This window comes from Artemia sp. Qi Xiang Cuo, chromosome 6 (assembly GCF_049724085.1).
Source record: "Artemia sp. Qi Xiang Cuo chromosome 6, ASM4972408v1, whole genome shotgun sequence".
NCBI lineage: Eukaryota > Metazoa > Arthropoda > Branchiopoda > Anostraca > Artemiidae > Artemia > Artemia sp. Qi Xiang Cuo.
The window spans coordinates 83,217,160-83,240,634 of NC_142799.1; the positions used below are offsets into that span (position 1 = coordinate 83,217,160).

A 23,475-nucleotide genomic window follows, 5' to 3' on the forward strand; every position below is an offset into this window, starting at 1 on the left:
AAAGTAAAATTTTGGAAATTTTTGAGTTTGGGTGGAAGGGGGATTTTAAAAACCTCTTCCCGTGATATAACGTGTCCTCTGAAGTCGATTCTGATGTTTTTAGCACTCTATGTCTTAGCGCTTTAGAACTATTTAAAAAAGCTTCGAAAGTAAATTTTTGGAAAATTTTGAGTTTGGGGGAAGGGGGATTTCATAAACAACTTCCCATAACAAAATTTTTCCTCTGAAGTCGATTCCGATATTTCTAGAGCTCTATGTCTTAGCGCTTTAGAAATATTTAAAAAACCTTCTAAAGTAGAATTTTGGAAAATTTTGAGTTTGGGGGGAAGGAGGATTTTCAAAACCTCTTTCTGTAGTGTGCTTTGAAAATCCTCCTTGATGGGGGATTTTCAAAACCCCTTCCCGTAGCACTCTATGTTTTAGCGCTTTAGAAATATTTAAAAAGCTCCTAAAGTAGAATTTTAGAAAATTTTGAGTTTGGGAAGAAGGGGGGTTTTAAAAACCTCTTCCCGTGATATAACGTGTCCTCTGAAGTCGATTCTGATGTTTTTAGTACTCTATGTCTTAGCGCTTTAGAAATATTTAAAAAAGCTTCTAAAGTAGAATTTTGGAAAATTTTGAGTTTGGGGGAAGGGGGATTTTAAAACCCTCTTCCCGTGATATAACGTGTCCTCTGAAGTCGATTCTGAAACTTGTAGCGCTCTATCTATTAGTGCTTTAGAAATATTTAAAAAGCGTCTAAAGTAGAATTTTGGAAAATTTTTAGTTTGGGGGGAAGGTGGATTTTAAAAACCTCTTCCCGTGATATAACGTGTCCTCTGAAGTCGATTCTGATGTTTTTAGCACTCTATGTCTTAGCGCTTTAGAAATATTTAAAAAGATTCTAAAGAATAATTTTGGAAAATTTTGAGTTTGGGAGGAAGGGGGATTTTCAAAACCACTTCCCGTGATATAACTTGTCCTCTGAAGTCTATTCTGATGTTTTTAGCACTCTATCTATTAGTGCTTTAGAAATATTTAAAAAGCTTTTAAAATAAAATTTTGGAAAATTTTGAGTTAGGGGGGAAGGGGGATTTTAAAACCCTCTTCCCCTGATATAATATGTCCTCTGAAGTCTATTCTGAAACTTGTAGTGCTCTATCTATTAGTGCTTTAGAAATATATAAAAGCTTCTAAAGTAAAATTTTGGAAATTTTGAGTTTGGGGGGAAGGGGGATTTTAAAAACCTCTTCCCGTGATATAACGTGTCCTCTGAAGTCGATTCTGATGTTTTTAGCACTCTATCTATTAATGCTTCCTAAGCATCTTCCTATGACATAATTTGTCCTCTAAAAAGGATTAGGTTATTTTTACTGATCTCTCTTGTGAAATCCTTTCCCTAATTAATACAGTTTAAATGGTCTTATCAACAGAGTCGTTTGGCATGTGCCTGCTACCCTTAAGGGTAAGGGTGTCTGATAAGGCAAGTGTGACATCACAACTAACTGGGTTTCATATACCATAAAGAAAGTCAGCATGGTTTGAAAATTAAATGGCTTAGGATTTAAATAGGATTTTGGAATATATTTTAATGAACAAGGTTAAAAGCAGAAGTTGTGTAAGGTAAGCAGTGATTTATATTTATGATAGTAATATAGGATGAAATATGAGTTAAAAACAACTAGTAATGTGCAGTAATTTACCATTATATAGAGGGGGGGGGATGAGTGGAGGTAGGTACTTCAAAGTACCTTCCCGGGACAAACCTTAGCATGTACATCCATCCCTGAGAGTTTCATTTTCCTAACCCAACTCCTTTCCAAGATAGCCAAAAGTAACTAAAGTAGAATTTTACCCCCCAAAATCTACTTTATTAGGGTAAAATTCTACTTTAGCTACTTTTGGCTATCTTGGAAAGGGGTTAGTTTAGGAAAATGAAACCTTCAGGGAGTACCTACCTCCACTCCTTCTTCCTACCTCCACTCCTTCAGGGAGTACCTTCAAGTACCTACCTCCACTCCTTCTTCCTTTAGAGGGTCCTGGCCTTTGATGACCTTTAAGAATCTGTGTGTTATAAAAGTGAAAACTTGCAAAATAGGTAAATTTTTGTTATTCAAATTATTGACTTATGAATAAAGTAAACATACCACTTGATACCTTATTTTGTGCTCTTTCCAAATATAATAATCATTTTTGTCAGAAATGAATCTTACCCCCACCCCCTGTCTATACCAATTCAGGGTATATATTTGCACATTAGGGGGTGGGGAGAAAGCTTAAACTTATATCTCATTTACATCAGAAATAAAATTTCTACTCAAATAACAGGAATTACATTTTCAGAGGAAAAGAAGCTGATAACTTAAAATTAAGTTAAAGGTTGTTTTGTGAAAATTTCAATAGATAGCCTATAGACCTTTCATGTAAGCAAATTTCAGGACCCTCTGGAGAGAGAAAGAGTGGAGGTAGGTACTTCAAAATACCTTCCCAGGACATACTTTAGCCTATAGACCCATCCCTGAAAGTTTCATTTTCCTAACCTAACCTGTTTAAGATAGCCAAAAGCAGCTAAAGTGGAATTTTACCCTTTACCCCACCCCTAGGCTCTAGGCTATATATACCAATTCAGGCTATATATTTGCACATTAGGGGCAAATATATAGCCTGACTTCTTTTTCTGTAGGGGTAAAGTTCAAACTTACTTCTATAGTCAGAATTACATCCTGAATCCAAATTTAACCTTCATTTGTAACAGAAATGAACTTCACTCCCACCTCCCAAATGTGCAAATATATAGGCTAGCTTACCCTCAATTGGTAGGCTATATATAGGGGTGGGATAAAGTTCATTTCTAACACAAATAAATGTTAAATTTAGATTCAGGATGCAATACTGACTATAGAGGTAAGTTTATTACTTAGCAACCTGAATAGTCTGTTAATACAAACCTTACCCTTTATATCATTTCTAAAAGTGCTTCATATTACCCCCCCCCCAATAAATTGTTATTGGGTCATATAACTTAACTAAGATGAAAGTGAAAACATCATTTGATATCTTTTTCATGCTCTTTTATAATTCAAGAATTGGTGGTGAATGTTTGTTTTATGAACCCAAGCTCTTGGTTTGCTTTAGAAACTTGAGCTTGTATGTGGCAGTAAAACTTTAACTCATTGTCACCAATGGCTCCCAGGTCCTTCTCCTCAGTGGCTGTTTCAAGCTGGCATATCCTATGTGATATACACATTTTAAATTGCTGCATCCAAGATAGGCATTGAATTGTAGACAACAGTAAAATGACCAAAGATGGTATCCTGTGGCACTCCACTTATGACACCTACTTACTTCATAATATGCAGAATAATTGTAGTTATCACATTTTGACTGCAATTCCACAATACTTATCCCCCCCCTAATGCACACATTTATTTCTAAGCCCAAACTTTATATTTCCTATGCATTTTGCAAAGGGTTACTCTTGTTTTAACCAGCATACCTGCAAATTGAATCAACTCTGAGAAAATCAAGACACTGAATAACACAGTGTAAATATGTAATTTGTGCTATATATTTGCACATTAGGTAGGGGCTTAGGGGTGAATTATAATGGAATGACAGTAAAAATGTGTTAACTAGGCTAGGCCTACAATTATTCTGCATCTTATGAAGCAAGAATTGTTTTATTAATATGTTTCATTCTCTACAGCCCCAGATCTAAACTTATACCATGATTCCTTCTCAATAGCCCAAAATATGTATTGATACCAAAAGTTTACTATTTATGAAGTTTTATTGGGTTGCAAGGCTAGGGTAATATCTCAAGGACTTGGATAGTGCCTAGTCATCTGCAGTTTTTTTGGTTAAACTGGATCTTATGCAATTTTTGATAGTAGACTCTTCAACTTTGGCCACCTATGATTTAGCTTTGACAATTTTTTATAGTTTTGTTTGGCTGAGGGTAGGCATTGAACTATTTAGGATTGGCTGATTACAGTCTAGAAAAACTGTTTTCTTAAACCTAAAAAGCAAAGCAATTATTCAGATCAAAGTTTGGGAATGGTAATTATTATTTTCCCTTAGTCTTAATAGTAAAATGCTATTTTGAAAAGAAATTTGTAGGAGTTTTCAAAAAGAGTCTGAAACCCCTTGAAAATGACATAACCTTAATGTGCATCTTCTAGCAACTAAGGTTAAAGAACCTGTAGATGTTGCCAGGTAACGCTGACTTTATAATCTTCATGTCAAAGTTCGTCGGTGGATCAATATTTACATATATACAGGACAGTTAACGCAGTTCATAACAACAGGACCGTTAACACAATTTCATATTGTAGTTCATAAGTGGATCATCATTATTTTCAAATATACAGGACAATTTGGTTTCTTTGTTGGGTGTCAACTAGGTGTATCTGGGGGCTAAATAAAGGCAGGCGGCACCTAATAGACCCTTCTCAATGATGCCAGTTCATCTCACTACATCTTAAATGACTTGCTGGTCCAATCAAAGTCAACACCAACCTGAACAATTTGAAAATAGTGCATCCATGGACATTTCCAGCAACCAGGACAACTTGGTTTCTTGTTGGGTGTCAACTAGGTGTATCTGGGGGCTAAATAAAGGCAGGCGGCACCTAATAGACCCTGCTCAATGATGCCAGTTCATCTCACTACATCTTAAATGACTTGCTGGTCCAATCAAAGTCAACACCAACCTGAACAATTTGAAAATAGTGCATCCATGGACATTTCCAGCAACCAGGACAATTTGGTTTCGTTGTTGGGTGTCAACTAGGTGTATCTGGGGGCTAAAGAAAGGCAGGCGGCACCTAATAGACCCTGCTCAATGATGCTGGTTCATCTCACTACATCTTAAATGACTTGCTGGTCCAATCAAAGTCAACACCAACCTGAACAATTTGAAAATAGTGCATCCATGGACATTTCCAGCAACCAGGACAGTTTGGTTTCTTTGTTGGGTGTCAATAGATTTATTGGCAGCCAGGTGTATTTGGGGGCTAAAGGGGGACAAGTGGCACCTAATAGACCCTGCTCAATGATGCTGGTTCATCTCACTACATCTTAAATGACTTGCTGCTCTGATCACAGTCAACACCAACCTTGAAGCTATCAACTAATCTGGCCAACATGGTAGATTTGCTGAGTGAATTCCGCAGTAGAACAACACAATTTGTGAAGAAGTTAAACTTCTCATGCTTTCTGCTAATTTTTTTATTCAGTTTTATAGGATTTCCTTGTGTTCTGGTATATTCACTGTGATCAAAAACAGGCTTGGTGGTGTCACTGGTCATCTTCTTAAAAGCAAGGATGATATCTCCTCTCTTTCTACAGTACAGTAGGGTAGGTAGGTCAAGCCTTTCTAGTTGTTGTTCATAGGAGATTTGATTTTTGGCAAAAAGGAGCTTGGTTGCTCTATGCTGGACCTTCTCATTTTGAGCCCATAGAAAAACTGATGTCATTTTTGAGGGATTTCTAGCTCATTTTAGAAGACTTCTGTAAACTTGTTTTCAAAATAACATTTTACTATTAAAACTAATGAAAATACTGTTTACTATTCCTAATAAGCTGAAAAAGACGTTTTCTTCCTGCTAACCAGTTTTTTTTTAATATGTTTTTAAACTTTTGTTTACTATGGGCTGTTTTGACCCCTTTAAGGGCTCAAAGGTAATTCCTGCCAGAAGCAATTATTGACTTATGGAAGAGCATGAAAAAGGCATCAAGTGATATATTCACTTTCAACCTAGCTAAATTATGTTGTAAATTGCATACCAGTTCTAGTTTAGGGGATTCTTGCCATCTTAAGAAGCAGTTGATTCAGGTGAATTAATAAAAAAAAAATGTTCAGAAAAAGAAGTTAACTGCACCAAAGTAGCCATTGATGTCAAGCCCCTTTGTACCTAATCCCTATGTCACTGTTCCAGCAGTAGCTCAACCTAGTAAAGAATAATTCCTGGAATATTTTCCAGGGTACAATTCCTGGGATAAATTTTAAAAATCATTTTTTAATAATTGGTTAAAAATACTGAACTATATGAAATCCAGGTGTGGTAGCTATTATTCATTTTTAGGTCAACAGTAATATGTTGTCTTCAAGTTTTTGTCTCAAAGTCCTTAAAACTTGAAATTTTAGTCTTGAAACAAACATAAATGATTGTTATTATACCCTTGCACTATACCAATGTTTAGTATTAACTATTAGCATTTTACTGAGCATAAACAAAAAAGCAAAAGCATAAATCTCCTTCTAGAAACTAGGATTTCAGCATGCACTGTGTAATTTTTTGTTTTGTTCTTCAGTTACATTTTATAGTTAAAGTTTTCATTTTAAGTGCAAGCTTTTTGTTCTGTTCTTTGTTGATTTTAATAAAAAGTAGTATAAAAGAATGGTGTAGAGCTGTTCCTGGTGATGACCATTTGTTTTACTAGTATTTGCTGTTCTTTGCTTGTTTATGAGATAGGCTTGTATGCTGTTTTAAAGCATGCCCAAACAGAGGAATGTTCAAACTGTATTGACCTGCTTAACTGACTTAAGGCTCCTGCTGAGGGTTTGGCATAGAGAACAGTGAGACCAGGCACCTCCAGGTTGACCTACTGCTTGCCAGGCTTGCAGCTTTTTCCACCAGGATGTGGGCTTGGGCAAGGAATTTATTGGCTTTGTCTTTCCACTTAGTGGGGGGGCATCCTCTGGGTTGCTTCCATCCATGTAGTGTGGGGTCGAAGTTGAATTTGACCCATGCTGGGGCGTCACATGACATGCAAAGGAGATGGCCGTACCACCAAACAGTATGCTGGGTAGGCTGCATCGAGAAAAGAGTTTGTGCTGTACATGGCAGGAGGGCCTGGTTGCTAACAAAGTCAGTCCAGTGAAGTCCCTTGATTCTTTGGAGATGTTTTGTCTGTGCAACATCAACAGTGCTGAGGATAGCTTTTGCAGCTGGCCATCCCTGCTCCATATAGAAGCACAGTGCTGACTGATTTTGATAAAGCTGCTAATGTTTGGCTTCTGCCAGATGCTGCTAAGCCTCCCAACAAGTGCTGATGCTTTGGCTATTCAAGATTTAAGCTCTTTTGTGGTCAAGCCATCCTTCAACAAAATGGATCCCAGGTAAGTGAGTTCTTCAACCACATCTACTTGGTTGCTTCTGATGTTGACTTCCTTTACAGTAGAATGGGATGTGGGGGGCTCAAGTAAACTGCAGCATCAAACCGCCTAAGGCCAACATAGCTACGCACGCTCCTCCTCCATCCTAATCTATTTAAGTCCTCCCTTTTTACACCCTCCCATGAAGTTCCCATTTCCTTTAAATCTTTCCTTATGACATCCTCCCTCCCCAGACAAAGACAACCTGCTTTCTGTTTAGTCCTAGATGGTTGGCCAAAAAGAACAATCTTTGGCAATCTGTCATCCTTCATCTGTGAAATGTGCCCTAGCCACCTCAACCTTTCTTTCATTATAGCCCTAGAGAGTTGTATTGAACCACATTTTTTGTACAGTCTATTGTTTGAAATAGGGTCAGTCAGCTGGGTACCAAGAACAATCCTTAAGCAGTTTCTCTGGAAAACATCTAGCAAATCTTCATCCGCTTTTTGAAACGCCCATGCTTCAGAGCCATATTTGACTACTGTCATCACTGTAGCTTCTAATATTAGAATCTTGGTTTGCAGATTTATCTTCCTATTCTTCCAAACTTTTTTTTTAACTGTGAAAAAGCACCCTGAGCCCTGGCTATTCTACTTTTAACAACTTCACTGCTCTCACCGTCTATACTAATAATACTACCAAGGTAAATGAAGCTGCCCACTTGATCAATCTTTCATTACCCAATGTCACCTTTTCATCTTCACTTCTTCCTAGCCTTAGTGACTTAGTCTTCTTAACATGAATTTTCAAACCTATTCTAGCACCCTGAACTTGCAAAACCTCTAAAAGTTCATTCATTTTGCTCACACTTTCATATGGGATGCTTAAATCATCAGCATAATCTAAGTCCAGGAGACTTTTCCCTCCCCATGTGATTCCATGGTCTCCTATTGCCTTTTCTGTGCTCCTTAAGACAAAGTCCATCCAAATAATCCGTATCAAATGGGATAGAACACAACCCTGCTTAACTCCTGATTTAATACAGAACCAGCTGCTAAACTCATTTCCTACCTTAACCGCAGCAGCATTATTTTCGTACATAGCCATAATCACTTTAATCTATTTGTCTGGTATACCATACAAGGATAAAACCTTTGCTAAAGCTCTTCTACCTTTTCTAAAACTGCATTGTTCTTCTCTTAAAACTTTGTCTATGGCATCTCTCAGTCTAAAAAGTATCATATTACTAAGTAATTCGCTACCTACAGAGACCAGACTAATGTCTCGATAATTACCACACTCACTTTTATCACCTTTCTTATAAAGTGGCTTAATTAAGGTTTTACTAAGATCCTTAGGTAGGGTGAATCAGGGAAAGTCCGACAGTGGGGTAAGTCCGATACCGACCTTCAATTTGTCTATGGTCCATTGTATCTATGGGAGGCTTTCATATTTTCTTCCATATTAGTAGTAGTAGGCAACAGTGCCATCAACTTCTGGCAGAGTTAGCACGTCTTCCAGTTCAGCGGTTTTTGAAGTTTTTTGGAGGGCGATTTTTTAGGAACACAGGTAACTAACTACTTTAACTTGTGCAGATTATAAAGTAAGAGAGATAGAGAATTGTTTTTTCATTTCTTAGAAACTAGAAGACCAGGAGCATCTTCCTGATTTTTTAAAACAAGCTAATGTTATTAGTTGAACAGATAAGAGGGGTGTCGGTCTTACCCCCGATAAAACCCATCTGGGGAAAGTCCGACATGTCGGTCTTACCCCCTACGGGGGAAGTTTGGCTGGGGTGTCGGACTTACCCCATGTTACCAAAGATGGATATTTTAAATGGTAGAACAGATTCTAAGCTTTAGATAATAAAGGTTGAAGCCAGTAACCATCCTTAGATGGCTTTACTAACTTAGTGGAATGTAGTGTTGTGTTGATCATTCATGTATTGCAGTTCTGTGCCTGCTTTCGTTTATCTTTCTCCCTTGTAATTTTTTTTCGTCTTAACCTTTACTTGTGACCTGCCGTGCAAAAAGTGTAGCAAAGTAGAAATTCTACTTGGCATGTATCAAATTTGTTGGCAGATTTTGTCTGAAAATACCCTTTTTACATATAAAATAATTTTTGCTCAAAGAAAAGGTGTCAAAACACAAGTCATGCTCCGCCGTGCAAAAAGTGGGATAGCATAGTAGCAATGCTAGTGGACAGTTTTCATGGCCTAGTAAAATTTGTTGGCATTTTTTTTTTCAAAAATACCAGTGCTTCCACTATCCCCAAATTTTTGGGGATTTCCCCCAAAATCTGTCTTCTCATAAACATTCTCAAAATCGGTTCCCCAAAAATCCCCTTTCTTTCAGGGTTGCCACCCCTAGTGATTTATCACTGACGACAATCCACCCCTAGTAACTATTACTTTCACTTGACTTGAAATAATTTTTTCACTATTTTCAAAAGTTTATGTCTCAATTATTTACTACACATCAAAACCAGACATAGATTACTGAATTCTTCCTATGCTAGTAAAAGTATACTGACCTTTTTATAGTTGTAGTACAGTGATCAATGAATATTAAGAATGCAGTTGGGTGTGTATTATTTTTATAATACCAATATCATTGGAGTGTACAACTCAATCCATAAACTACCAGCAGTAAGCTATATACTGCATACTTGAGACTTTGAATACTATACACCATTAGCAGTATTAGAGTAAATATGAGACAGTACTTTAATATGATTAAATATGATTAAGAAAACTATTGATATTTCTAACCGCAAGCTATACTAAGTTACATTTGTTACTTTTCTGAAAATTTTACCTATAGAAATACTTCTTGCTCAAAGAAAAGCTGTCAAATCACGGATTTTGCTGCTAAAGTGTTGGCAGCTTTTGGAATTCTGCTACTGGCTGTTTTGGATTTTTTTGCACACCTGCTTCTGACAGGTTTTCGAATACATTCATCAATTCATTCATAATTCCCCTTCGAATAAATTCATCCATTCATTCATAATTCCTTTGTCTTTTCTAGATGCCTAGAAATTATGTTCGGAAAACACAACGTGGGGTTGGAGGAACATATGATGCAACTCAGCTACAAAACGCGCTAGCAGAGATATCTTCAAAGAGAATGTCTATGCTACAGGGTTCGAAAGTATTTCAAATACCGCGCACTACCTTGCATGACCATCTTATGAAGAAGACAAAAGTAAAAAAGCAGTTTGTGGTGGAGGGAGGAGTCAAGAAAGTCCTGCTAAAATAGAAAAGGATATGGCTCAGGGTCTCTAAATACTTTGAAAAGTGGGGCATAGGTCTCAGCAAGCAGGAATTTTTTGACCAAGTCCAAGACTATCTCATCAAGAACAAAGTTCAAACAAGATTTAAGGACAACCGACCTGGTCATGACTGGTGGGTGGGGTTCAAGTGCCGAAACAAAATTTCACTAAAGAAACCAGAAAGGTTAGAAAACAAAAGACTTTTGCAGCAATCTGACCCCTTCATAATGTATGGTTTTTATGAGCTTTTATATGAAACTACCATAGCAATGGATATTCTTGACAAGCCTCAATGCTTGTTTAATTTGGATGGGATATCTTTCTGCAGGGATCCGAGCAGTACAAAAGTTGCTGGAGCCAAAGGCTCACCAGCCACTCATAGAACAGGTGGTAAAGGATGTGAAAATACAACTGCCTTGGTTTGTATCAGTACAAACGGAGAAAAATTCACACCTTTAATAGTTTTCTCTGCAAAGAATACCTGGACCTCATGGATACCTGTAGATGGAGCTTACCCTGGTGCATCTTACTCATCTACCAATAAAGGGTGCATGACGTCTGATCTCTTTATGAACTGGTTTGAATTCCAGTTTCTTCCTCATGTAAAGGGAAAAGCACTTCTAATCTTAGATGGACATGGCACACATGCTCTTGCAAAACTTGCAAAGCTTTCTCTTGCTCTTGCAAAACTTGCAAACGAAATTAACGTGACAATTCTAAAGCTACCTCCACATGCTTCAACCTCTCTATAAAGTGGTTTTCAAGGGAATGAAAGTGTCTTATGATCAGAATCTCTCGAAATGGCAGAGGGAGCACCCTGGTAACATTCTGTCAAAGAAGGATTTTGTATGTCTCTTATCAAAGGTATTTCACTCCTAGTCTGATTGAAAAGTCGTTCAAAGCAACTGGAATCTTTGATCTGAGTGTTCCAATGAGAGTAAACCCATCCGTAATTGACCAAACCAAGTTTGAACCTACCAAGTTAAGACGCTATGCACAAATGAAAATGGAGCAAGAGAAAAATTCAGGCACATCTAAAGTCACAACCACTGTCAACACTGAACTAGAAAAAATTACTTTTTCTGTTACCTTTAGTCCAAAGAAATTGCTTGGCAACCAATCAAAAACTTTTGAAAAGATTCTTTTTCACTCAATCAAGCAGCCCGACCTACCATCAGTTTCAGAACTAGAAAAACGGAAGAAACTTGCAAGAGAGGCAGAAGTGATAACATCAAAAGAACATCTAGAGGTGCTTAAGAGGGAAGAAAATCTGAAAGCAAAAGGCAAAGGGAAGAAGAAAAGTTCAGATGGGAAGGGTATAAAATCGAAAAAACAAATTTCCTAAGAGGGAAGCCAATAGAGATTCGGGTGATAGCGAATCAGACATCAGCCTTGAACTTGGCTCTGATGAGGATGATCAGAGTATTCAAGATACTATTCAAGAAAGTGACAGCGATGACAAGGAGACACCCAGTAAGCAAAAGATTGTTCCCAAGCTAAATGAGCACTATGCAGTTAGATACGATGCCAGGAATGATAAACAAGGTTACATAGGAAGGGTTCTAGACTTTCCTGATAATGGAAAAGTTAAGCTCAAGTTTCTTCATTGCTTGAGCCTTGCCACCTAATCCTTCAATTGGCCAAAGAAAGACAATATCGATACTGTGGATGACAAATACATTTTGCAGGACCAGTAAACTTAGTGGGAAAACCAGACCATTTGAAATACCCCAAATCCGTCAGGTTATTGTATCGTACAAGGCAGTTACTAGCAAGCGTCAGTAGATCTTTGTTTTATGCCCATACACGTGAGCTACAACATATATGAGTAACTTTTTGTATCTGGAGTCAAACCATATTTTGTGTGATATGTTTTTCTTTTTTAAAATACAAGCAATCATTTACATTCAGTGATTTGTGCACCTCGGCTATGATGCTTGTAATGTTTATCTGTTGGGTAAGTCCGACACTGTCGGAGTTACCCCACAGCAGCAGAAAAAAGTATGGTCTGGCCTTTTGATGCCAGTCAGTTTGACATAAAAATTGTTTGCTTATGGACTTATAGTGATTCCTTAATGCCCTTTAAGATGGTGAAGTCATATTATTTTTGATATATTGTTGAAAAAAGCTAGTAGGATATGTTGCACGTTCCCTAAAGCTGGTATAAGTCCAACATAGCAGGCTCCACCAACTTTCAGACCTGGTGATGGGCTACAATCACATTATATGGGAAAGTCAGACAGTGAATAATATGGGAAATTGTTGTAACAAATAGGTTGATAGAAGATGATATGATATACTCATAAAAAAAAAATCTTGAGAGTCAATTTAACAAAAAAAAACATGTTAAGGTGTCGGACTTTCCCCGATTCACCCTACTTCCCCTTTTTCAAAAATCATATTCATAATCTTCAGTAGGTTATTTCTAACCTCAGAGCCACAATATTTAAAAAACTCATTTACCACCCTATCAGTGCCTGGAGCCTTATTATTTTTTAATCCTTTTTGTACTGTTGCTTATTCTTCCTCACAGAACAAATCTTCCTTCACATCCAAGGTATCACAAACGTTTTCATTTTCCTCTATATCTTTTCCTGCAACTCTATCTTGGTTTAACAAAATCAAAAAGTTCTGCCCGTCTCTCTTTAACTCTTTCCTTATCGCTAATTGTGGCCCCATTCCTATCTTTAACTGGGCCAAGTCCGGATTGACTACTCCCTCTCAATTTATTAACATGCCAGTACAATATTTTATTATTATGCCGTCTAGCTGGATCTTCAGGATCCTCAGCAATTTTATCCATGACCTCCACTTCACACCTCCTTAGTTCATATTATAACACTCTATTTACTTTCTTTGCATTCATCTTGCTTTCATATGATCTATCACTAAGATAATTCTTGTAAAAGTCCTTTCTCCTTTCTATTAAACAAAAGCCGTTTCACTAATATTCTTATCTGTAGTCCTAGCTTTCTTCCCTATGACACTTTCAGCAACTTCACAAATTATTTTTCTAAATTTATTCCAACCATCTTCTACATTATCAAATTTTAAACTCTTAAGTTTAATATTCAACTGTTCCTGGAAAGTTTCTCTCAAATTCTCATCCTGGAGTCTACCAACATCTTAACTTCCCAGGAGGTAGTTACCCTTCCGAAATTTAAGCTTTAAATTTACCCTGACATTACTAGATGGTGATCTTTACTTTTAACATCAATAACAGTACTCCTATATACCCTAGTATCTTGCATTGATCCTGCCAGTCTTTGGTTTACTATAACAACCAATAAGGTTTGCTGTCTTACCATCTTGTGAATACCATGTTAACTTATGAGCCATTTTATGACCAAACACCATGGTGGTTATAACTAGATTGTTATATCTACAAAATTGCAAAAGTTTTTATCCATCACTGTTTTCTTTTCCTACACCAAATTTACCTAGGCTAGGATACCATCTATCCCTATTTCTACTGACTTGGGCGTTAAAATCTAGTAAAAATATCATATTTCTACCTGGGACCCTGTCTATTTGCTCCTGTAACTGTAAGTAAAATTTGTCTGAGTCACTAGTATCTCCGTCAGTTGGTTCTACAGGGGCATATACTACTATAACTGATACCCTGAACTTGAACTTTTCATTTATAAAATGAGCAATTAGTATTCTATTATTAATACCTTCCCAGCATAAACAAGACTTAGCATCTTCCTTATTCATCATGAGCCCTACTCCCTGGTTATGTACCCCATCCTTACTGCCTAAATAAATAAATTCTATAGCGCCTAATTGAGGTTACCTTCCCCTGGGATATGAATTTCTGAAACTCCTAATAAGTCCAGTTCGAATCGTCTGAATCCGTCAGTCAAAATGTCGATATGATGGTCATTTTTTAACGTTGTAACATTCCCAGTTCCAATTTTCGTGTTCTTTAAATCATTGAAATTATTTTTGCCTCAGGAAAAGCAATGATCCCGGATACCAGTGCAGGACGAAGATCACATACCTTCTCAAGTTTACACCGAAGTGCTTAAGCCGGCTTAGAACCAGACAGCAAGAAGTATTACTAATGTAAAGATTTAAGATATAGTGTAAAATATTTATAATTCATGTTTAAATGGTAGAAAACAAAAGAAGTTTTTTTATCTCTTGGTTTTGCTTATATGGCCTAATGATTTCAGGAGATTTTTTGGGAGCTTAGGATCTCTAAGATGATCTCTCACCCTTTTAGGTATAGATATTGTGACTTAGACAAAAAGCTAAGAAGTTGTTTTTTAATTTTTTAAAATTAATAGGCTTGAATTCATAAATAGTAATATGGATAAAAAATTTGCAAGGCGTACTAAGTATAAGAGTATTCAAAGGGTAAGACTCTAACTGTAGTATGCATAAAACCAAAAAGCTAGAGAGATCAAGGTCTTAAAGGCTGTACCAGACGGAGAGTGTGCTAAAATCGTGTTCAGGGGGAAGGGGTTCAATTTGGGTTCTTGTCTCTATGCAAGCTATTTTGGGCTTTTTCTTTTATCTTCAGGCCTCCATCCTCCCTCGCATGCTTTCAAAATCTTTTTGTTACTCTCGGTTTTGTGGAGGGGGGAGGGCGTCTCTTTTACTGGTATTATTTCCTATTCAGTCACTTTCCGTTTCAGGAGCCATCAATGTACACTGTCAAAGGAATAGCAATTCTTGATAATGATGGCAACCGACTACTCGCCAAGTACTATGATGCTGATGGACTCTCTACTTTTAAAGAACAAAAAAATTTTGAGAAGAAGTTATTTTCTAAAACAAGCAGAGCCAATTCGGAAATTATCATAATTGATGGATTTACTTGCTTGTACAAGAGCAATATTGATTTGTTTTTCTATGTACTAGGCAATGTAAACCAGAATGAGGTTAGTATTATTGTCTTTAAGTTACATTACGGTACGTAATTCTCAGTTCCTTGAGAGACACACAGAGAGTCAATTGAAGAGTCATCGGGTGTCATGGATGGTTGTTCTTGTTCATCATAGATGTATGCATGTTAGATATCTGTTTGTTCCTTCATCCTGTATTTCTCTACCTTCATTTTTTACATGACTGTCCTTTTTGCTTTTTAGGTAAATCGCCTTTTGTGGGTATCACTTGCGTCTTGCTTTTCTGTATGCGTTTTTTGGGTGTTTGAAGAAGAGTTCAAACAGTTCGTGTTAACTAACTGTAAGTAAGGAGCAACTCGGCCTAATAGTAACCAAAACTGTAAAAATAGGAATTTCGACATCAGTAGGTAGGCTACAACGAAAGAATTGGCTTTTTATCCTGATACTAAATATATAAGATTCATTAAGTTTAGTGCTACCTATCAAAAGCCACAAGCCTGAGAAAATTTGCCTAATTTTGGGAAAGAGGGAAACATCCCCAAAAAGTTATGGAATCTTAATGAAAATCACAGCATCATATTCGGCATATCACAGACCCCTTCTCTAAAGGTTTCAAGCTCCCATATTTTTTGCCCAAAGAAAAAAAATTGCATTAAATTTTGCAATTTTTGTAACAACCAACAAAATACAATCTTAGAAAATTGTTGTTTTCAGATATGAATAAAGCTAAGATGGCCTAAGATGGAGCACCAATGTTTTTATCTTGCTGTCCTTGGGGACTTTTTATGTTTTAATATTGTTCTGAATACAGTTGTGATTTTGAATTAGTATAATAAAGATATAGGCTACTTGATTCTTTCTATATTGTTTTGCCTTCCATTTGAAATTGCTTCTGTTTTAGCTTCTTCTGTCAAACGTTCTAAACTGTGTGTACGAATCCATCTGCCTAATTTTGCGCAAAAATGTGGAAAAGAGGAATCTCATAGACAACCTTGATGCTATTATGCTAGTTATAGACGAAATTGTTGATAAAGGGTGAGTCACGTCTTTTTTCTGTTTATATCGTTTGTTAAAGAGATAAGAAAAATATTTGTCTTATTTTATGCCCTTACTGTAAATGTTGAAGCTAAAATCCAAATTTTCTTGTCCAATGCAACTCTCAATCTAAGTCTCTCCTAGACCCCTGTGAGGCATCCCTTTGGTGCTTCATACAGTTATATAACTATAAAGTTTTTTTTATGCAAAAGGTAAATCAAAATTCCTTTAGGAGCAGCAATAAAAATGGATAAGAATGTAATATGGCCTTAGCAAATTGGCTGTATCTTTCCCAGGGTGTCCGCCTAATACCCCTCCCCCGAGGGGAAAGTCCCCCCCCCCCCCCGCAGACAATTGCCCCCTGGAAAATTTTCCCAAATCGAGCGGGCAAAGGGAAAATAAGACAAAAAAAGAATGAAGAAAAGAAGGGATTCCAGAATCTTCTACCTATATTCCAAAATACAGGCAGAATATATGCTGTAGAATCCATATATTAAATATCCTACAAAATATCCTGTAGGATTTAAATTTATGTTTTTATTTTATTTAATTCTGTTTTTTCGTGTTTTTTTTTGTGGGGGGGGGGTTGAGTTGTCAGCAGCGTAAGATAAAGGTTAAAGAAAATTATTTACTTGCTGATTTAAAGCAAGGAGTTCTGTCCGTCTTAAATTTTCTTGGCTCTGCTTGGAGTTGTACTTATATTATTAAAATTAAGCTTTTAAAAAATTCCCCTTAAAGGTACTTCAGGTGGGAAAACCTTCTGATGTATGCCTAGTGGACGCGTTCTTGATCGCAAGGAGTGGACTGGTATAACGTCCTATATTTGCCGTTAGCAGACCAAGTCCACGGGAAGTAATTACTCATAATTCTTAGTCCCAGCCTGTTGTTTCTGTATGCTTTCATCATGGGGTAACCCTTCTACAGTTGTCAATAATTTTATATTTTCAAATTATTTTCTTAAACGTTTATCTTACCCTGCTATGATAGCTCAACCCCAAAGGCACAAACAAAAACATTAAAAGAAATAAAATATAAATTGATCTTTAGTGAATAATTGTTGTGCCTAAATTACTCGTGCACCCTTTTTTGAAAGGATAAAAGACATTATCAAAGGTAATTGATGCCTATATTGAACCCCTTTGCTCTGAGTTCCATCTTAAATCTCAAGTTAACTGCCTCTAAGTACTGAGATTTCTATATCCTCTACTAGAGGTATCTGGAAGTACCATCTACTAGATGGCCATGAATATCTACTGCAATTTTGTGAGTTAATTATTATTTTTTACAATATTCTCTGCAATATGACCGAGAAGCTTGTTTCAAGACCAGTTTTAAGTTTTTTCAAGAGGCTCGATGACTGATGGTGTGAAAATTGAATTAATAGTAAAAACAGCGGTTACTTACTATAATCAAGACAATGCTGCAAGCTAAGTTTTTTAACTATTAAATAAATTAGCTACTAAATGCTCAACTGAATGTTTCAAGCCGCCTGATAACACACTTGATAGATAACACACGTTTTGCATTTACATCTGCAAAACTCTTTCCACAGCTGTGAAGCAAAATTTTCCTATACCTAAATTTCTTAGAGTGAGCCCATGCGAAGTTCCGACCAGAGGGAGGCAGTGCAGGCTACAGTTGTATCCAAAGTGAATGAACTGTCGCGAAAGCAGGACAGCTTTATTGAAAATTATATTTCTGCTCTTAAATGGCCTCAAGATGAACCGCAAGAATAGTCAAATCAATCGAATTCTGCCTCACAAGTCCCTTATGTGGTGAATTGAATTGAATTTATTGAAAAAAAACAAGAAATATATAATTGTTTAAGAAGTTCACCACGTTTTACATAAAACAGCAACATGAACAACAAACACTTCAACTTAGTCCCCCCCTGTAAGGCTCCATGGCTGCTCAGTTATACCTTTGGGGGTAAATTTCCGCAAGGGTTGGGGGAGGAGAGAATGAGCTTAGAACCTACATACAAGAAAGCTCTCCAGTGCTTTATTTATCTGCCTGTCAATGTATGACATACCAGTGACGACCCTTAACGTAAAATCAATCCAACTGTTAGTAGTTATTTTCCCTAGAACCTAACAATTGTTATTTGAGATGTACATTGGGAGGTTTACTTGAAAGTTATAAGATAAACTAGAATTCCTCTAGTAGCTGCAATCAAAATGCATCCTGAAAATAGTTTTTGGCCTTTATTTTTCCCTCAGTTTTTTGGAGCTGCGGGCGTGCTCGAGAACTTATTTTATAGGCTAAGTTCCATGGGTCCAGGGGCTTACGGTTGTAATTTTCAAACTGGTCTTGGACGAAAAATTTCTGATCGATTTCTACCACTAGCCAAAGACTCGGCTTCACCGGCTCTTTGCCTAGCATTTTCCTTTGCCTGTATGCACATACATGTACTTCTCTTTTTTTGCTGAGAGATTTCTGTTCAGCTCTGCTTTGAATCTTCGTTTTTCCTTAAAATATTTGTTTTTTCTATTTTTCGAAATAATAGTTTAAAATAAAGTATATTTATGCGAAAAAACTATTTTCAAAGTAGCTTATTTCGAAAATGAGTCAAAATTTCTAGTTTTACTTTTCGCAATTTATTCCTAAGTGACTTAGCTACGATTTTCACTTGCTCATGTTTATTGGCTTGCTCAAGTTCTTTTGATTTTTAAGAATTTGTCAATTCAAGTGTAGATTATGCAAAATTAATTTTTTGACGCCCCATGACGTCTGACCCATGATGAGGTCGTATATCTTTTTGTAGATTTGCCTCTCAATCACTCGAACTATCAGTCCTGTCTTTTTGAACTCGGACTTGGCTCGGTCAACGGTCTCGTTCGTTTTGAATTAAAATCAAGTATTTTGCAGGCATCAAGACATGGCTAATTGTTGAAAAAGCAAAGACAGATAGTCTGAGTGATTGAGAGTCAAATCTGGGATAAGCCCTTTTTAGGATTGTATAAAAATGATGTCATTTCATTTGTTGATAGATAAGTCTATCTATCATCCATCCATATCTCCTTCCTAGGGCAAAACTAAGGTAAGATAGTCATAGAAATAAGGGATAAAAGATTGGATTGACTTTGGGTTGACGCGTGACTGACAATGTCCAATGGACTTGTATGCAAAATCTGGGACTGAGTTTGCTTGGACTCACAGGCGGTGAACAAGTGAAACCTAAGCCTGATAGGCTTGGCCGCTTGTCGTCTAAAGGGGGAACACTGTGTCATAGAATTGACAGATGACCAACAAGTCCCCTGAACTTGCCGGCGAACGGTGAAACCTATAGTTTCCCAAGTGTTTGGTTAAATGGCACGGGTAAACGGCGGGAGTAAGTATGACTCTCTGATTGGATAAATACTTGTGTGTTGACAATTACAACCCTAGGATTGACTTTTCTTGTGTTAGTATGGTGTCATGACGTTATGTATAGGTTAAATTATAAAAAACAAGTTTTTTTTCAACTGGAAGCAAGTACATATACTTACTTTCATGTGCATGTACGTTACAATGTTATGTAAGGAATCCATTTGACTTAGGCGGATATTTTGATTAAAACCAAAAAAAGTATTCGAGTCAACTTGCAATAAAACAGGGTGACGCAAAACAAAATGCAAATTTTAGTTATAGTAGCACTGTTCTACTTCCGGAGCTACAAAAGCGAGGTCACTTTTTAACTGACTCCCACCCCCTGCATATTTCCATGATAAGAGGCACCAGTTTAAGTTTATATTTTTGGGTTTTAAACGACAGAGCACCGTCATCCAGAGATAAAGGTTTAGATTTTGGTTTTAATGCCCCAATAAAAAATCGAGGATCGAAATATTTTTTTTTTATATTTTGATGTCCCTAGAGCGCACTCATTTATTTTGGACGCTTGTTTAAGCTGCCTAGAAACCGGAAACATTGTAGGTTGCCCTTCCTGGCAAGTGTTGCAGGTGCAACACGTTGTTTTTTTTTTCCATCCCTTTGGATTAAATCCTTTGTTGTCTACCCCTTGAAACTTTGAAAATTATGAAGAATTATTTCTTCACGAAAAATAGTGACATTTTCCTCTAAAATTGTCTCTAAATCCGCTGTTTCTTCATGACACCAATTTTTTCTCTTATTTCCTGAAACAAAATTAGTTGCGGTACCTTTAAAAATACACCACATATATAAGCTAATTGCATATTGCTTTGTCGCAGAGCATAGGGAAAATATGATTTGTTTGTGATTTATTTCATAGCAATAAACACTTGGTTCCAGAAATTAAATTCCTTAGCCTCAGGCGCTCATCAGAATTTAGTAATGTGTGATTAGCACAAATACTGCATATGGCCCCTCCCCCTTGCTTTTGAATCAAAATATAATTCTTCCATGATCTCTCCTCACATCCTCCATGTTTGGATTCAATTGACATATTCAAAGGACCGAGCTGTAGAGTTCCAAAGACAAAGTCAGAGGCAACGCTGTAGCTTTGCCTATAGTAAAGGCCATACGGCTCAAATGTTTTATTATCTATTATTTATTATTATTATTTTGTTTCCAGAGGCACTTTATGTGGAAGGGGTAGTCGTATAAACTTGAAAGGGGCCTCATTCGATTGGAAATCGAGAGTTCTAGTGCCCTTTTTAATAGTCGAAAGTGATTGGAGGGTAACTAGCCCCCCCCCCCCCACGCCCAACAATACCCCCAACAAAAACCATACAAATTTTGATATAACCATTTTTTTCAGAGGAGTTGATTTCCAGATAGAAAATATTTTTTTTATGAGGACAATCCCCCACAACCCTCAGGGTAAGGTTTTTTTTTTTTTTTTTTTTTTTTTTTTTTTTTTTTCTTAAGGGTAAGGGTTTTAAGTTATGCCCTGGGTGCATATAAGGTTTTTATAGAAGGCGTTGTCGTAGAAACTTCAAAACAGATTCAATCGATTGGAAATTAATGAGCTTTGGCCCTCTTTATTAAGCGACAGGGACTGGTGCTTACAGAGCCCCCCCCCCCCCCCCCCACGCCCATCATTAACACCAAACCAATCAAAATATAATTTGAGAGATCCAATTTGTTGAGCGTATTTTATTTAAAGACAGAAAATACGTTTTTGAGGATGACACTCCCCCACAACCCTTACGGGAAGGGTTTTAAGTTATGCCCTTGGGGCATATGATGATTTTATTGAAGGCGTTGTCATAGAAACTTCAAAAAAGGCTCATTCAATTGGAAATTCTAAAAGGCTAGTGCCCTTTTTAATAGTCGAAAGTGATTGGAGGGTAACTAGCCTCCGCCCCCACGCCCATTATTCCCCCAAACACATCCAATCAAAACTTTGAGATACCCATTTTGTTCAGTGTACTTGATTTCCACATAGATAAAATGTTTTTGAGGAGGACACTCCCCCACAGCCTTCAGGGCAAGGATTGTAAGTTATGCCCTGGGGGCATATAAGGTTTTTATAGAAGGAATTGTCATAGAAACTTCAAAACAGGCTCATTCGATTGGAAATCGAGAGTTCTAGTGCCATTGTTAATAGTCAAAAATGATTGGAGGGCAACTAGACCTTCCCACGCCCATCATTCCCCCAAACGCATCCAATCAAAATTTTGAGATAGCCATTTTGTTCAGCGTAGTTGATTTCCAGATAGAAAATTATTTTTGTGGAGGATACTCCCCCACAACCCTCAGGGCAAGGGTTTTAAGTTATGCCCTGGGGGCATATAAGGTTTTTATAGAAGGTGTTGTCGTAGAAACTTCAAAACAGGCTCATTCGATTGGGAATTAAAGAGCTAGTGCCCTTTTTAATAGTCGAAAGTGATTGGAGAGTACCTAGCTCCCCCTCCCCCCCCCCCACGCCCATCATTTCCCCAAACACATCCAATCAAAATTTTCAGATAGCCATTTTGTTCAGCGTGGTTGATTTTCAGATAGAAAGTGTATTTTTGACGTGGTGACTCCCCCACAACCCTTGGGGCAAGCGTTTTAAGTTATGCCCTGGGGGTATGTAGGGTTTTTTATAGAAGGCGTTGTTGTAGAAACTTAAAAAAAGTCTAATTCGATCGGAAATTTAAGGGCTAGTGCCCTTTTTAATAGTCGAACTTTATTGGAGGGCAACTCCCCCCCCCACTCCCATCATTCCTCCTAAAGCAACGAAAAAAAAGTTAGTGTTGAAAATTATTTTACGCGCATTCGATTTCCAGATAGAAATTATATTTTGACGATGGCGCACACTCGCAACCCATCGGACCCGGTTGATCTGTTATGCCTTGGGGGCAGATAATGTTTTTATAGAAGGCGTTGTCGTAGAACCTTCAAAACAGACTCATTCGATTGGAAACTAAAGAGCTAGTGCTCTTTTTAATAGTCGAAAGTGATTGGAGTGTAACTATCCCCCCCCCCCCCCACGCCCATCATTTCCCCAAACACATCCAATCAAAATTTTCAGATAGCCATTTTGTTCAGCGTAGTTGATTTCCAGATAGAAAATATATTTTTGAGGAGGACACTCCCCCACAACCCTCAGAGCAAGGGTTTTAAGTTTTGCCCTGGGGGCATATAAGGTTTTTACAGAAGGCGTTGTCGTAGAAACTTCAAAACAGGCTCATTTGATGCGAAATTAAAGGGTTAGTGCCCGTTTTTAATAGTCGAAAATGATTGGAGGGCAACTAGCCCCCCCCCCCTCAAGCCAATCATTTTTCCAAAAACATTCCACTCATAACTTTGAGGTAGCTATTTTGTTCAGTATAGCTGGTTTCCAGATAGATCAAATATTTTTGAGGAGGCCAAACATAGCCGACCCCCAGGGCACTGGGTTCAGGTCTTGCTCTGGGGGCATATACGGTTTTTATAGTAGGCGTTGTTATCGAAACGTCAAAGCATTCTTATTCGAGTCTACATTATAGAACCCGTGTCCTTTTTTATAGTTGAAAGTAATTGGAGTGTAACTAGCCCCCCTCCCCCCCCCCTCCACGCTAATCATTTCCCCAAACACATCCAATAAAAATTTTGTTCAGCATAGTTGATTTCCAGATAGAAAATATATTTTTGAGGAGGACACTCCCCCAAAGACCTCAGAGCATGGGCTGTATCTTTTAGCATTGGTGCATATAAGGTTATTATAGAATGCATTGTTATATAAACTTCAAAAAAGGCTCATTCGATTGGAAATTAAAGGGCTAGTGCCCTTTTTAATAGTCGAAAGTGATTGGAGTGCAACTAGCCCCCTCCCCCCGACGCCCACCATTTCCCCAAACACATCCAATCAAA

At 37.3% G+C, this 23,475-nt stretch overlaps 1 protein-coding gene across 2 annotated transcripts in view; it reads left to right on the forward strand.

Moving 5' to 3' along the window:
- Positions 1 to 23,475, forward strand: part of zetaCOP (COPI coat complex subunit zeta) — a 39,462-nt gene that overhangs the window by 6,800 nt on the left and 9,187 nt on the right. For both annotated transcript variants that reach the window (XM_089090423.1, XM_089090424.1), the window contains exons 2-3: positions 14,992 to 15,237; positions 16,103 to 16,236. In XM_089090423.1, coding sequence (XP_088946549.1) covers positions 14,992 to 15,237; positions 16,103 to 16,236 — 380 coding nt within the window. The remainder of the gene's footprint in view (positions 1 to 14,991; positions 15,238 to 16,102; positions 16,237 to 23,475) is intronic.